Consider the following 17,112-nt stretch of genomic DNA (forward strand, 5'->3'; position numbering starts at 1 on the left):
CCTGCATGGCAGATTTCCAAGACACAAACCACTGTTAAGCAAAAAGAACATTAGGGCTCGTCTCAATTTTGCTAAGAAACATCTCAATGATTGCCAAGACTTTTGGGAAAATACCTTGTGGACTGATGAGACAAAAGTTGAACTTTTTGGAAGGCAAATGTCCCGTTACATCTGGCGTAAAAGGAACACAGCATTTCAGAAAAAGAACATCATACCAACAGTAAAATATGGTGGTGGTAGTGTGATGGTCTGGGGTTGTTTTGCTGCTTCAGGACCTGGAAGGCTTGCTGTGATAGATGGAACCATGAATTCTACTGTCTACCAAAAAATCCTGAAGGAGAATGTCCGGCCATCTGTTCGTCAACTCAAGCTGAAGCGATCTTGGGTGCTGCAACAGGACAAAGACCCAAAACACACCAGCAAATCCACCTCTGAATGGCTGAAGAAAAACAAAATGAAGACTTTGGAGTGGCCTAGTCAAAATCCTGACCTGAATCCAATTGAGATGCTATGGCATGACCTTAAAAAGGCGGTTCATGCTAGAAAACCCTCAAATAAAGCTGAATTACAACAATTTTGCAAAGATGAGTGGGGCAAAATTCCTCCAGAGCGCTGTAAAAGACTCATTGCAAGTTATCACAAACGCTTGATTGCAGTTATTGCTGCTAAGGGTGGCCCAACCAGTTATTAGGTTCAGGGGGCAATTACTTTTTCACACAGGGCCATGTAGGTTTGGATTTTTTTTCTCCCTAAATAATAAAAACCACCATTTACAAACTGCATTTTGTGTTTACTTGTGTTATATTTGACTAATGGTTAAATGTGTTTGATGATCAGAAACATTTTGTGTGACAAACATGCAAAAGAATAAGAAATCAGGAAGGGGGCAAATAGTTTTTCACACCACTGTATATATATATATATATATATATATATATATATATATATATATATATATATGTATATATATATGTATATATATATATATATATATATATATATATATATATGCAGTATATGTGGTGTGTGTGTATATATCTGAGAAAATTAACATCTGGCAGTTGTTAAAAGTAGACAGTTTATTGATTTATTGTCATGATGTTATCTGATTTGTAGATACAAGTGTTTTCTTTAAATTGCTTTTTGTTCACAATGCTAGTGTAATTAACTTAATGAACTTTATTGTATCCTCTATATGTTGTGACATCAGGTCACAACAGCCATAGGTTTCAGTTGTAACTTTCATTTACACATACAGAGAATGCAGCAATTTTAGAATAATTGTTCCCTTCCAAGTGACGTATCTATTCTGCACAAAATAAGTTTCTGATCAACAAATACACATTATTTTTTTATATCTAAATTGTTAAATTAAATTAAGAGATTCATCTTTGAAAAGTGTTTAAACATTAGCATTGCTTACTTTATGCAGTTTCATAATCATCGCAATACAAAATCAAATTAATTTTTACATTTCTTTATGTAGAGAGTCAAATTCAGATAAAAATTTTCCTAATTTACTCAAGTCTTTACATTCCAGATATTTTACCTTTCTTGCAACTTTCATAAATACTGTTATGTAAAAGTTAATTTCTGGTATTCTATACATTATTATTGTTATGGTCTTAATGTAAAATCAAAAAGGAATGTATTAGCAATTTATAATTAACTCTTGCTTATTTAAATATTTCTACATTTACATTTATAGAAAAAATAACAGAATACAATGGATTAATTATTTTTTTGGAGAACAGCACGAACACTTTCTGGTTTGTAACCAAACGGTCCCAATCCACCCTGTTAGAAAAGAAAAGAATCTAAATTAATTAGCTGTAATGTTGCCACTGTTAATGAAAACACATTGAATAATGTCATTTACATGCTCAGCCAAACTACAAAGATAATCTGATTACAACTGTTTCTAAACTTATTTTTAATAGATTGTTTATTTGATTGGGACTGTGATGGGGATATGCAAATTGATTTATTTTCCTCCAACAAATGGCACTTCACTTAAAAACAGTTTTAAACATGCAAAGTACATAAATAAATGTAGTTTTATGTCTTTAATAAATCTGTAATAAAATATGTAAAAATGTAACAAGAGCTATGACTTGAATATTAGATGATCAGTCACTAGTCATGGTATGTTTTTTTAAAATCAACATGTTTTTAATATTGCATGGGACAGGTCTTAACTTCAAAAAAGAATTACCTTGTAGATTACTTTTTTTGACTGAAGCACATATAGTCTTTCTGGCAGAGCACCATATTTACTAGCAGTTTCATCATTCATAGAGTCAATTACAACTGGACAGGGTAGATTCTGCTTCAAAAGTATCTGTGCTGCATTTAGACGATCCTGGAGATTTTTGTGACTTTGAATTTCAATGTTATTTCTGAAAGACCAGCCATCTGAAATAATAAAAGAGTTAATTGCATATCATGACAAACAGTTCTGAAAATTTAGAGGTGGTTGCAAACTTCTGTAGTGTAGTCAAGCCAATATTCACTTGACACTATTAAGGAGGTCTCCTAAATGTTTTTATGCCACTGAGTGACACCAGTAGTTACCCAGTTACCATCAGATTAAGCAGCTTAGTATCTAAGTTCCCTTTTTAGAACAACAGAGTCACATCACACACTTTCATCTGTAGCCAAATCATACTCATTTGAGCGGTGGTTTGGCTTTCAGAACCATGCCAATTGATGATCTGTTGAGTTAAATATTATATATACAGTATATATATATATATATATATATAATTGCAAATTGTCTTGTTTGTTAGGTAAAGAATTTACAATTGTACATGCTAACAATCCATTTTTTTCATTTTCTTCAGGGCTGGTTAACCAGGAACACTCCCTCGAAAGGGCGCTACTCCATAGCAGGGTGAATTCACACACCAATACACCAATACACCAAACCTGCATGTGTCTGGACTGTGGGAGCAAACCCATGTGTACACAAGGAGAACATGCAAACTATACCCAGGGAGCACCAGAGATGTTAACAGTGGCTTAATACAGCGCCACCTCTGCACATAATGACAACATTTTGCGCTAATTAATTTATTAACAAATGCAATGCGTTCCAAGATGATACCAAAAAACAGATGTGACAACAAGTGCAATATGGTTTCTAAAAATGTGGGCCAACAGTTTCACTAGACTTATTCTAAATTAAACATTTGCATAAATCTTAAAGTTGCAAAGTCTGGATGCCCCGCCATTAATTCTGATTATCAATTTATTTGAGGGGATATTATTTGGACCGACTGGATTGATCAGTTTTACCACTTCATCTGAGGCCCTTTGTTCATATCTTCATATCTTTCTTCATGACACCCACTGCACACCCAACCTACATGGAAAGGTGTCTCTCTTTGAACTGCCTTTCCCAAGGTTTCTTCCATTTTTCCCTACTAGGTTTTTTTGGGAATGTTGTCTTTGTCTTCTTAGAGAGTCAAGGCTGGGGGGCTGTCAAGAGGCAGGGCCTGTTAAAGCGCATTGCGGCACTTCCTGTGTGATTTTGGGCTATACAGAAATAAACTATTGTATTGTATATCTGAGAAAGCAAACACAACGTAAAGCGTTAAGTTATAATCTTAAAACGACAATACCTGTTGCGTGTGCCTCCTGGATATAGATGATCAGGAAGTCTGCGACTGACCTAAAGTCCTGGACAAGCCGTTTGAACTCGCCCAGTTTGAAAAGAAACGGTGGTCAGGAACAGCTGCCAAAGTTAAGAACCAGTGGTCTGTCCTCTGAAAACAGAAAGAGCATACACACAAATGAGAGACACAGTCGATCACAGCCAAAGTCTACAGGGGTGCAGAACAGCAAGGCTAAAGGAAGTGCATTAACAGCACCTCCGCTATCCGAGGAGCGCCGCGGCGCAGCTCACCTCTCATAAACTCGTGAAGCTTGTGCAGTCCACCCTGCAAGTCCAGCACCGTCGTATTTGGTGCCGCTTCCCCCTCTACAGCCTCATCGCCGCAGTTTGCCAAAGTTTCAAAAAATACACTTTTAACAAAGGTGAGAGTGAAGAAAGTTGGCCCCCAATCTTCAAAAGAGAATTTTGGATTCTGGGTCATAGTGCTTAGTTCGCCCAGTTTGAGAAGTATGTTCTTCGCAATGCCTGGGCAAATGAGGGCAATGAGTCTGAAAACCAGTAGTTGCAGTAAAAGAAGAATAAATGTTAAGACATATTTGAAGCGAACCGTCCACTTCCCCATTGTTAGGATTTGTAACAGTAATCCCGATTCCCCGCTGCAACCAGATGACCTTCTCCTACCACTCGTAATATGCTGCTCTGTGCGCCGCCTACAGGTAAAATATTTATTGACCTTGTAAATCGATGAATGTACACTATACTGTATTGTATATGGTAGTCTGTAATAGTCTCTGGTCAGGTAGAGAGGGATTAGTCTGCATTTGTAACCAGTAATCACTTGTAATGCATTCCAGACAAATGAACATTTATTGATGGAGGAATTCTGTTTTAACTTGACCTTATATCTGCTTTTGGCTTTGTGTAGTTGATATTTTGCTAATTTGTAAACAGCCTTATCTCTTCTTTTGAAGTCTTCCTCTTTAGTTTTTTGTAACTTTTTCAGATTTTCAGAAAACCATAGTTTGTCGTTAATGTATTTGAACTGCTGCCTCACAATTATAAGAATCTGTTTGGAATCCTGGCCTGGTTTTTGATGCTGTGAAACTGGGTCAGAAAAAAGAATAAAAGTTTACTACCTTGGTTTTGTTATATGAATTAAATGAAAAACAAAATAAAATATTAGAAAAATTTAGTTGAGAATGGGCTATTTAGCCCAATGAAGCTTGCCAGACCTATCCACCTAATTCCTCCAAAATAATAATCCTGCACAGGTTTGAAAGGTCCCTGAACTCCTTCTCTCTACCACGGTATTTGATAATGTATTCCAAATGCCAACAATTCTCTGGTGAAGGTAAACTTCCTACAATATGTACAATAGGTTTGACCTGCTTTGACCTGTGTCCCCTTGTTCTTGTTGAAGAACTCATTTTGAGGTAATAGTCTGGATCCAATGTACTAGTCATGTTCCAAAATTTCAAATTTAAATCATGTCATCTGTTAATCTCTGTTCTAGAAGTATTGATTACTTTCCAAAATCTGTAAAGATACTCACAAAATGCAGTAAGGCCGACACCAATTTAGCCTTAAATCAGTTTACTCATACTCAAGTCATCTGGTGTTGTGTCTGAAAATATTGAGTTTGATCTACAATAGATAATCAGAACTATGTTGAAGGCCTACATCAAAATTGTATGAAGACAAGAAAAAGGTCTTGTCAGATTGGTAGATGTCTTCTGCTATGCAACATATACTGTAAATCCAACCATTTTCTAAACCCACTTTATTCCAAGCAGGGTTGTGGGTGGCTGGACCTTTTCCCAGCAAACACAGGGCTTGAGGCAGGCATAAACCCTGGACATGGCGCCAGTCCATTGCAGAGTGAACACACAGGCATACACGAGCCAATATAATAATAATAATAATAATATCAATCCACCTAACCTGTTTGCTTTTAGACTGTGGGAGGAAACCACAACACCTGAAGGAAACTCACACAGACAAGGGAAGAACATGTAAACTCCACACAGGGAGCACCCTGGACGTGAACTTTGCTCTTCTTCTTGTGAAGCAGCAGCATTACCATACAGCATTTCAAATACAGTAAGATCATAATTTCAATAAGGATGTGTAGGCTTTTGATATCTACTGTAGTAGTTCATTATAAAAATTCTTTAGCTTGTAAGACTCTTTAATGGACTAAAAAGAGTACCGTAATAATTTTGAGTTAGATTTCAGCACAAGGTGAAAAAAATCTAAGACAGCTATGAGTATAAATAGCTCAGGAAAGGAAGTGAACGCATTGAGCCTAAAGATATTAAGCATGACAGACAAAGTCAATGTATTGTTTAACAAATTTGTGTGAATTTCCCCTTGGGATTAATAAAGAATCTATCTATCTAAATTTCTGATAATATTAACATACTGTATTTTATATATAAAATATATAAATGTATTTGTACGTCCCTGCTGTATTCGCGTGTTTCCCTGGTTTTCTGCCAAATACGACCATCTTAACTGAACTGTTCTTAATATAATTCAACTATTAATTGGCGTGCCACTCCCTGCCCCTCTCCCTCTCACTCCCTCACTCTCTCTTTATAGAACTTGGTGCTCCGCCCCTTTATCCGAGTTTAGTATTGGCACTGGCAAATCATTGTCGTCCTTATCACGTGACACGCGTCAGTTGTTGTGTTACGCGTCAGCGGAAGTAGTTTTTCAGTGTTTAGCACTCGCTGCATCTGCAATTGAACCAGTGGTAATATTTATTAACATCTTCAGTTATGAGATGTGTAATTAGTTGTGTGTTAGCATAAACAGCATGTTTAATTAAGCAGAACTGCTTTAGTGATCCTCGCGAAAGACCGGACATGATTGTAAATGACACGTAGCTGTGTTTGCTTTTCTATTTTTTTTTTACCTTGTTTTAATTGATATGTCAGTCAGCTTTTAAGAAAAACAACCAATCAGTACGTGGTTACAGATTGCAGGTAACGTGCATTTCTTTTATGTTTATCTAGTTTAAGGAAGACGGCTGCATGAATGGCGGCTGTAGATGATTTGCAGTTTCAAGGTGGGCATATTTTTATCATCAAATGCAAGCTTTTGTTAATTGCTTTAATGCCATTTGTGGCAGGTGCTTATTAAACTGAAGATTATACATCACTTTTGCTATGAAGGAGTCCATCTGTGTCGTATAAACAGATTTTAGAAAATGTTCTCGACTGACCATTTCTTATTTGCTACATACTTTGTGAAAATACTGTCATTGTTGCCAGTAATTAGTGTGCAAAATTTTAGGATTGTATCTTCAGGTTTTGGGCTACTAAAGTGGTACTAAAAATGACAGTGTTTTATATAGGTTATAGCTGTAACATGCTGGATGCATCGATTTTCTGGAATTGCTAAATTAGTATTCTGTGTCTTTAACCACTAATATAGTTGGTTCACAGTTGTATATTTGCTAGTTAATGGTTGCAGAAATTGTATTAAAAATCCCTTGCCCCTCTTTATGTCCACACTAAACAACATTGGATCTTTCATAGTTTAACAAACAACACTAAACTGTGATTTGCAAGTGTTTATATAAACAAATTCAGTTAAAATGCAGTTTTATAACCTGGCATTGGCCTCTTTTGCAGAAATAATTTTATTTTACTTATAACACAAGGTAATATTGTCCAACCAGTGTATAAAATTCAGAGTTGTGGGTGGTCAGGGGCTTTTCAGGTAGCACTTGGGAAAAAGCAGGAAGCCACAATGGGTGGGATGCCAGTCAATCACATGGGCAAATTTAGTAATACTAGTTAACCTAACTTGTACAGCTTTCAGAATGTTGGAGAAAACTGAATTCCCCACAGGAAACCCCCCATGAGCATGGTTGGAATGTACAATCTCGGCACATTTCGTATCTTGCACATATCTGCAACAATGTACAGGATTCAAACCAGGAAGATAGATGCAAGCAGTAACACCAGTAACTACTGTGCCACCATGCAGTCCATTCCATTTGTTGCCCTCCATCAATTGCTTATGTTTTATCATTGCACAAAGAACATTTGCATGTATAGTATCTGAGTATAATGTTGCACATAATGTCAGCTATAAATACCCTACCAGCATTTAAATAAGATTTAGTTCTGGCCTGCCATTCCTAAATTCTCTCTTTCTTCTTTTTAATCTATTACATTATCTTGTGTGTTTTATGTGATTGTAATATTGCAAAGTATGATTTCATCTTTACTGTTTTAGCAGATGATCATATATTTTCTTCAGGCATTCTTTGGTTTGCTGTGAGATTTGTGTTTTGACTCACAGACCGCCAGGTTCACAGGCTTAGAAGCAGCAAAACAATTATAAACCACTATAGTTGCAACTCCATTCTTTGCAGTGGTTATAAGGCTCTTATTTTCAAAGGCCCCTTTTCCTTTCTGTCAAATGATGTCTTTTATTACAGCAAAATAACACCTAAGTGTCTAAAGCACATTGCTCCAACCAAATGCTTTCCAGAAAATTTCAGTTATCCTTGTATATTTTTTTTTTGAGAATAGATTCTTCTTGTTCCTAACCTCGCGTGTAGTTACAGAATGTTGCTTTTCTTTCTGAGAGTTGATTTATGTGCCTTGATATTGTTTGAGCCATTAAGATGACTTTTCATTTTGTGCTAACCTGGGGCTGTTTGAGACCCCTTTAATTTTAGTCATCCGTTGGGTTGAGTTTGGTGGGATTGTCTTCCCTAGGTAGATTGCCAGTAATGTTGAAATGTCTTCATTTGTAGATGATGTGATATACTCTAGTGTGACTAACTTTAAGTTCCTTTGTAATTGCTTCTTAACCATAGTCATTGACTGTCTTTCATCTGAAGGCCTATGTAACACTGTGTCTCCCAAGGATCAAAGTAAATAATTTGGTTTGGTATCTTAAATCCCTTCACTTCCATGGGGCAACACTGATTTGAAAAGCTCCATATAAAAATTACTTAAACCAATCAAAGCCATAATTTGTCATTATAGTAAAGAAATTAGAGTGATTTTTTTAGACAGTGATCACTTATTAATTTGGTTTATAAAATATCACTATCGTAAACTGTCATTGTGGATATTTAAGACAATATCTGGTTCAATGTGCATTTCTTTGAAACCATGTATTTTAAAGTTATAATTTGCACTGCAGTATACAATGTTTGAGTAAGAAAATTACTGGGTGGTTATTATTTAGATTTTACTTGACAGGTCTAGTCATTAGACAATCATCTTGTAGATTTATTTAATCTTTCTTTTACTTTAAAATCTGTTTGCATCCATTGACATTTTAACTTTTATTTGGTAATTCAAAATCTTTCAATTTATCTTTTTTTTTGGACAGAGTTTGATGATGCAGAAAATTTGTTAGCAGTTAATCATGATGCCACAACCATTAGCATTGGTGATTCAAATGAAAATTCTAAAAAACAGCGGAAATCTTTCAGGAATGTTCCAAAAGATGAAGATGATGATCTTCTTGGCAATGAAGAGTCTGACAAAACTGAAGTAGGAGAAAACTTGTTAACTGCAGAATTTAAACCTGCTATGGATTAGATTTAAATTTTTTTTTAATGTGGTTTTTGCATTGTGAGACCTGTCTCTAATCAAAGTGGAAGAAATAAGACTTTCCATCAAAATGATTTTATTCACAGATTAGGCTAATTAATTAGCCTATGTTATAATAATGATTTTACCTAATAATAAAGGAAAAATGTTTTGCTAGAAAATATTTCCTACAGTATCTTATGTGGGGTGGCACAGCACTGTAGTAGTAAGTGCTGCTGCTACTTTACATATCCAGCATCTTCCTTTTGCTGCTTTTTTCTTCCCAGAGATGTGTAGGTTAGGTTAACTGGTGATTCTAAATTGTACCTGTGTGTGTGTGTGTGTGTGTGTGTATATGTGTGTGTGTGTGTTTTGGGGGTTTGGGGTTGTTTAGGGTTGCCTGTTGTTTTGCACCTAGCCTGGGAAATGGCAAGGTCTCCCTGTTCTACAGATTGTATTAGGCAATGTTATCTTATGTTAGCCAACAAACCCCCCCTTAGATGGTACCAATTTCTTAAGACTTTGGACTGTGGGAGAAATCTGGAGTACACAGGTAAAAACCCACACAAACAAAGCTATAATTTGTCTGTAAATTTCTTAGACAGTGATCACTTATAAATAAACTTCAGTTAGACATCAGTTTTCAGCAAAATAATTGTATGTGTATCCATTTAGTTGTTTACTTGACTATCAATTTTGAAAAATAAATATTTTTGCCTTTCATTTAGGAATTATTTTTTGATTTTTGGAATTTAATATATCTTGAGTATTACATGGATAATTTACACCAAATGTATTATAAATTCAGTTCTCCGCAACCTTAAAAGAGAAAAAGCAGTTGTGAACCTGGATTAATAAATATTCTTGTAGATTATGAAAGATCCAGATACATTTTTAGAGAATTACATGTAAGTTTAAAATAACCATCAGTTAGATCCTGTGTATATCATGTTTTTTTTTCTTGTCACAGTTACTTGCTGGTCAAAGAAAAAGTGCCCCCTTTTGGACATTTGAATACTATCAGACATTATTTGATGTCGATACATATCAGGTACCTTTTTAATAGACATATTCTGATTTTGTTTGTCCATATTTTAATGAATGTGTTAGATTACAATACACTTAGCAAATTAACAAGGAAAGTTGTAGAGAATAACTGCTATCGACTTATTTGCTTTTAGGTCTTGGATAGAATAAAAGGATCTGTTTTGCCAATACCTGGTAAAAACTTTGTTCGCCTGTACATTCGCAGTAATCCAGATCTGTATGGTAAGCAGACTTAAAAAAAAAAAAAAAAAAAAAAAAAAACCACACACACATATATATATGATATTTACATGTATAACGTGTGTGTGTGTATATGTGTGTGTGTATATATATATATATATATATATACTTTAGTTAGCTGGCTCATATGGACAAAATGGCTCTTATGCATGCCTTATTTTCTTAACTATTTAAGTATACAACAAACATAATGAAATTTTAATAGCAATTTTAACACCACTTTGTGATCAATTTTTTAGGTCCTTTCTGGATTTGTGCCACATTAGTATTTGCCATTGCCATTAGCGGAAATATTTCAAATTTCCTTTTACATGTTGGTGGACCCACATACCATTATGTGCCTGAATTTAGAAAAGGTATATACATATTTTTACTTGCACTTTTATTTTGATATTGACTAAATTGTTGTGGTACAGTAAGTTTAAAGATATAAAAAATAATTACTTTTTACTGCATCTCTGTAATCATTGAGTAATTACTTTTAAAGGATAAATTTTGTATTTTTTACATTTCATTGAATATCTGTTTTATTTCTAATGATTATATCAGTAAACTGGATATAAGTGAACTAAGTAAGGTTGCGCCAAACTTGTAATAATATGGTAATTAGCCAAGTGATCAGAATAATACCATTACTATTACAAGAACAAAATACCCTTTCTGGTTATGAAGGAAAACATCGTTAGGTTTCCACTAGGTTATGGTGTTTTTATATAAAATATTCCATAATCCCATCAGCATCATGATCTTTTATAAGGGTAAAAGCATTGAACACTTTTTTATATTATTCTAATACATGTTAATAGCGTTGTGAAAGGTTGTGTAACTTTCTTGCTATTTATCTCTTTTTTTAGGAATAAATTATATATGCCACACAAATAAACAATAATATTAGCAGTTCTTCAGAGGCTCATGTTTCTGCTCTAGCATGCAAAAACTGTTTAAATAAAAAAAGTGCTATTTTGAAATAATATAAACATTTCACCTTATTCCCCATTATATATTTACTGCACTTATTTAGTCAAATTTGTATTTTTCATTGCAAAAATAGTTCTGTATGTCCATTAAACATTATTTCATCAGTTATCATAAAAAGGTAATTGATTAAATATTTCTAATTTTAAACTGCATTAGATAGGCAGTGTGGTGTAGTGGTTAAGACGTTGGTCTTCAAATCCTGCTACTGACACTGTGTGACAATGAGCAGTTCACTTCACCTGCCTGTGCTCTAATTTGAAAAAAAAAGAAATGCAACCAGTTTTATCTCAAATGCTGTAAGTTGCCTTGGATAAAGGTGTCAGCAAAATAAATATTATTATTATTATAGTATTCATTTTTATTCTGTGCACAATGTAAACTTGTTTTAAAAAACTATTGAGTTTTATTTTGTTTTTTTTCAGTAACTATTGCTGCAACTGCTATCTACTGCTATGCATGGCTTGTTCCCCTTGCACTGTGGGGTTTTCTGATGTGGAGAAACAGCAAAGTCATGAACATAGTCTGTTATTCCTTTCTGGAGATTGTATGTGTCTATGGATATTCACTGTTTATTTATATCCCTACAGCAGTAAGTAGCCTGTTTGGTAGTCAATTATAAAGGTTACATGAATCATGTTGAATTTAGATTAGAGTAGATAAACTTTATTAATTCCAAGGAGAAATGCAGATGCCTACGGCAGTAGAAATATAAAAAAAACAAAGATAGAGACTCACAGGACAAATAATAAAATCAATCAATAGGTAGATAAATAATAAATGTATATTTGTACAGAAATAGCAAATTAGAGAAAGCATTGAATTGCCTGATAGCAGTAGGTAGTAAAGATCCCTGTATTCTTTAGCACACCGTGGGGGATAAGACCATGGCTAAAAGTGCTCCAAGTAAGCCCTTCCTGGAAGGGATGGAGGAGATTTTTCATGATGCCATCCAGTTTTGTCACCATCCTCTTTTCTACAGTAGCTTCCAGAGTTAGCCCTGTAATAGAGCAGGCTTTCTTGATAAATTTGTTCAGGCATTGTGCACCCTTTGAATTCAAGTTGTTTCCCCAGGAGACCACAGTGTAGAACAAAACACTGGTTTTCATATGAATAATTTTTCAGTACATTTACAGTATGTTGTATAGATTATTTTCTCAAGTTGCATAGTTCCTTGTCAATGCAACTTTGTACATTTTAAATGAGTCATTAAAAATAAAGCTATACAGTCATCCCTCACCTATTGCGGGGGTTACGTTCCAGAACCCCCCCAACCGTGAAAGGTGAAAATCCGTGAAGTAAAAAAACATATGTTTATATGGTTATTTTTATATATTTTAAGCCCTTATAAACTCTTCCCACACTCATAAACATTTCCCGCACAGTTGTACAGCATAAACCTTTTGTATTCTCTTAGATATTAGGTAAGATTCGTTGAAATTATGTATGTAAACACACTGTTTATATACAGTAAAACCTAAATATTATAGATATCGAGCGTCTGCGATATCACATCTGTTACATGTTATGTTACAGCCATTACAATAGACAGGCCACCATCAATAAATACGTACAGTGCAAGATAAATTGTATACAGTAAAATGTGTGTACAGTGACACTAAACGTACATACATGTACTAAGTACTGTACATAGAAAATGAATTATGGTTACTCACCAACAATGACACAATGACTTGTCCGATAATGATGAGTTTAATTTTACTGCACAACAAAGGAGAGCGTTACAGCTCTTCTAAAGGAGCCTCTTCAGGCGACTGTGTAGCACTGCCGTTGTTCTTCTTCCGGCAGTCTTCAATCCAAATCCCTAAAGCAGATTCCATCCAGACTACCGACTTATTACGTCTACTTACAACTTGTTTTGCGCGCTGGTTAAAGGACACTGCGGCCGTAGATCTTATATTCTTTTCCTCCTTTTTAAATAAAAAGAATCGTGGACTCCTTGATGCCGTAATGGCATCCTACAGCGGTGTAGCTGTTCCCTTCCTTCAACATATCCAAAACTTTTACCTTTTCGGCAATCGTTAGCATCTTCCGTTGGCGCTTGGGCACGGCCCCTGAAGCAGTAGCAGGAGCAGATTGTTTTGGCGCCATAACGAAGGGCTTGACTATGCACAAAGATAAACACAAAAGAGCACAAAAGTTAACTCTTTATACAGCGAAACACGTTAATGCTGAATGAGCGAGATGAGACTTCCTGGTTAACGCAGCGGAATCGAATTTGGCGCTCCATCGCTGAGCCAATCAGCACACAGGAACTTAAGTGTGTGCTCTGATTGGGTAGCTTCTCAGCCATCCGCCAATAGCGTCCCTTGTATAAAATCAACTGGGCAAACCAACTGAGGAAGCATGTACCAGAAGTAAAAACACCCATTGTCCAAGCAGAAACCCGCGAAGCAGCGAAAAATCTGTGTTATATATTTAGATATGCTTAACATATATATAATATAGAGTGAAGCCATGAAAGTCAAAGCGCGATATAGCGAAGGATTACTGTAGTACACAATTTAAATATGAATATATGCACAAAATACTTTAGACTTTTAAGTGTTCAATACTCTTAATTGCTTTCTCCTGTATTGCTTTCTCCTTTGTTTTGGGATTTTTTACTTGAACATACACTTTTGCATTATTGAAGTCTTTATCTTTGAAATATCTTCTTTGATAGGTATTATGGATTATACCCCTTGAATGGCTGAGATGGGTTTCTGTTGTATGTGCCATGTGTCTGTCAGGATCAGTTTTGGTATTGACATTTTGGCCTGCTGTTCGTGATGATCAACGGCGTATTGCTGTTGCTACTGTGTCAGCCATTGTAATTCTTCATGCCCTTCTGGCTATTGGCTGTAAGGTATGTAGATAAGAATATGAAATTTATTTTAAAATACAGTATGTAGCAACCAAGTTGGAAGAGTACACTTACATTTCTGCAGATTGAAGAAAAAGCTAAATGATTTTTTCTTTCTCTTACCTTTGATGCAATTTTGAACAGACATATTTTTTTGATCCCCCTGAAGCTGGTAATCAGATTCAGTCTCCTCTTCCCTCAACAAGTAATGTGACAATAAAATCTGCGAGTCAGAAAACATAAATGGTTTAGGTAAGCTACATAAAACTATTAAAGTTTGTTTGGATTCTAGGTTTTAATGACAGTTTACATGGAAATGTTTTAAAGCACTCCTAATTATCCATCCATCCATTTTCTCGCCTGTAATTTAGAATTTTGGGGTGCCAGTCCCCCAAAGGACATAGATAGAATCACAATGAACCAGTTTAGAGTGGCTAGTTAGTTACATTTAATGAATGTTTTATGTGAATAACAGCTATGTGAATATGAGGTATATCCAGCAACTTGTAATATGGAGAGCTATTTTTAATATGTTAATGATTATGTTAACATTATTATTCATTAAATGCAGCATTGTGGCCTAACAGATAGTATAACTCCATTTCAGTGCATGGGTTCTGGTTCAGCTTCTGAGTTTACATGTCCTTGGTAGTGTCTATATGTTTTTTTCACAGGGATCAAGGTTTTATGTGACAGTAAAAATATGTTTTAGTTAGTTAGCATTCTCATCTATAAATACATAACCAGAAATAGGAAAGTTTGGTTGTGCATGTCAATTTCCAATGCATTGGAGTAATGTCCCAATTAAGACTAGCTCTGCCTTGGGCCTAATGCTGCTAGTATAGGTGTTGGCTCCATACTACCGTACTTACAAGATGGGTGGTTTCCGAAAATGAATGAATTGATATTGTGTTAGCCTTATTTTTATACATTGTTTAAGTGAAAACATGAACATATTTAATTCTAAGAGGGTTTGTTGGTATGTAACATTGATGTGTCATTAAATGTATAACAGAGGTGTATTTTCCCTTGTACATTTTCTGCAGGTTCCAGAGGTGGTTGCCTTAATTTTGGGAAAAAATAAGAAGGGTTACATGGTAGATGCATGTTTGGATCGATACCATTAATGGAAACTGAACGTGGCATTAGAGCAGATAAATGCCATTTTATAGCATTATCCAAATTACAATATTAGGACAGTTTTGAGAAGAAAAGGCCATCCAACCTAACAAAGTATCTCAGTCCTTTCACCTAATTTCTCCAAAATAACATGAAGTGGAGGTTTGAAGGTCCTTAAAGACTACTACCTACCACACCACTTAGTAACTTTTTCCAATTATATAAAATCATTGTAAAAGGAACATTAAATGCAGTTTCAATTATTTATTATGTGATATAAAGTATATTTTAGCCAAATTGTTTTGTACAAATTATGTTACACAGCAAGCTCAACTGTAATAAATATGTATTGTACTACAGTTCCGTATATCACGACTTCTTGTTGTATTTTTGACTGTATTGATAATTTCATGTGTGTATCTTTAGTTCATGCAATTAAAGTTTTTTTTTCTGTAAAAGTAATCTCTTTAAAAAACATTCTTAAATAAACATGTATTATTAAATTTGTAAAGTTGGTTTTGGTAATGGAACTGCTTTTAATCGTATCCAGGAGGAAAAAGCTATAAGCAGCAAATGTTTGCTGTTCATGCCATACTAAACCACAACTATATTGCTTACAAAAATTTATTTTTGTAGATTAATTTTATTGTCATTTTTTAAAGGTTTCTAATTAGAAATCTTACATTTGTTATTTGTAATGATTTTATCCTAGTTTGTACCTTTTAAAAATAACTTTTAAAAGTGTTATACATTCAATCTGGATATTATGAGATTCCATAAAAAATAAACTTTATTATGAAAAGTCTAAAGTCTGGTTTATACTTGCCGCTTGAAGCCTGTAACCAAAACACATTTTTACTTGTTCCAGCCCATTCAATTGACACGTTGATAGTCTCCTAGTCAATAAGGGACAGTATTTGGTCAATGTTGTAGCAGAGAATGTGAAACTCTGCTTTTGCAAGAGCAGTTGTGCATTCTTTTACTGACTTTAAGAAGGTGAAATGCCAGACCCATTGACTAAAAGCGGTAGAGGAAGGTCAAGTAAAATATTCCCCTAGAGCGTAATATTCTTTTACATGATGAGCAGATCCATTACAAATGTTTTTGGATGTCTTCATTGTGTTTTGATGACCTGTTGCTTCATTTTCAACAATTCATTCATCATTCTGGTACCCATGTAACCAGCCACTCTTAGCCGTGTGATGGGGCGTGTCTCCAAGTCTGACTTCATTTTTGTCAAGTATAAACCAGCCTTTAAGAGTTTCAGATATGCTTTAGTAAGAGCCCAGCTTTCAGTGACATGGTTTGTATGATTACAGAAATAAATACAAATTTTTTTAATCTGAATTTTGAGTCCTAAACCGTCTACATAGTATTCTTTAGAGTTCTGATGTGGCCATACTCACATAACTTGCAGTGCCTTTACAAAGTATACATGAGCCAGGGTCAAATTATCTGTGTTGGTCATGTCTCCCAAGGCTTAACACTAGCAGGATCAAACATGGGAGAAAACAAAAACACTTTTAATGCTGGTTTAACTTGAGATATACAAAACCCCATAGAAATAAAAGAGCATATCATTAACATTGTCAGAACAAGAGTCTCAATGACTGGAACATGTGCAATATTCTTGTCTTTGGCTAAGGTGTTAATTGTCTAACCATGTCCAGATAGTTTTGGTTCAG

The 17,112-nt window shown here is 34.8% G+C and overlaps 2 protein-coding genes across 3 annotated transcripts; one reads left to right on the forward strand and one right to left on the reverse strand.

The window, feature by feature from the left end:
- Positions 1 to 1,061: 1,061 nt before the first annotated feature.
- dio1 (iodothyronine deiodinase 1) lies at positions 1,062 to 4,302 on the reverse strand. The gene is made up of 4 exons (XM_028811239.2): positions 3,908 to 4,302; positions 3,624 to 3,767; positions 2,216 to 2,415; positions 1,062 to 1,797 (listed from the first exon to the last, which is right to left on the reverse strand). The coding sequence occupies exons 1-4, from the start codon at positions 4,236 to 4,238 to the stop codon at positions 1,732 to 1,734; spliced, it is 741 nt and encodes a 246-aa protein (XP_028667072.1). The 5' UTR covers positions 4,239 to 4,302; the 3' UTR covers positions 1,062 to 1,731.
- Positions 4,303 to 6,276: 1,974 nt separating this feature from the next.
- Positions 6,277 to 16,236, forward strand: yipf1 (Yip1 domain family, member 1). 2 transcript variants are annotated; one of them, XM_028811236.1, is made up of 10 exons: positions 6,277 to 6,371; positions 6,634 to 6,686; positions 8,978 to 9,141; positions 10,151 to 10,231; positions 10,362 to 10,449; positions 10,707 to 10,823; positions 11,868 to 12,034; positions 14,129 to 14,311; positions 14,453 to 14,560; positions 15,355 to 16,236. In XM_028811236.1, exons 2-9 carry the CDS (start codon positions 6,656 to 6,658, stop codon positions 14,549 to 14,551), a joined length of 930 nt encoding a protein of 309 aa, XP_028667069.1. In that variant the 5' UTR covers positions 6,277 to 6,371; positions 6,634 to 6,655; the 3' UTR covers positions 14,552 to 14,560; positions 15,355 to 16,236. The 2 variants fall into 2 exon arrangements, with proteins under 2 accessions (XP_028667069.1, XP_028667070.1); XM_028811237.2 differs by having other exon boundaries at positions 6,346 to 6,368.
- Positions 16,237 to 17,112: the final 876 nt, after the last annotated feature.

This window comes from Erpetoichthys calabaricus, chromosome 10 (genome assembly GCF_900747795.2).
Source record: "Erpetoichthys calabaricus chromosome 10, fErpCal1.3, whole genome shotgun sequence".
Classification (NCBI taxonomy): domain Eukaryota; kingdom Metazoa; phylum Chordata; class Cladistia; order Polypteriformes; family Polypteridae; genus Erpetoichthys; species Erpetoichthys calabaricus.

Coding starts and splice junctions, on each gene's coding strand:
- yipf1 (XM_028811236.1), top strand. CDS start 6,656: ATGGCGGCTGTAGATGATTTGCAGTTTCAAG. Junction 9,142..10,150: donor AAGAGTCTGACAAAACTGAA/GTAGGAGAAAAC, acceptor TTCTTGTCACAG/TTACTTGCTGGTCAAAGAAA. Junction 14,312..14,452: donor TTCTGGCTATTGGCTGTAAG/GTATGTAGATAA, acceptor AATTTTGAACAG/ACATATTTTTTTGATCCCCC.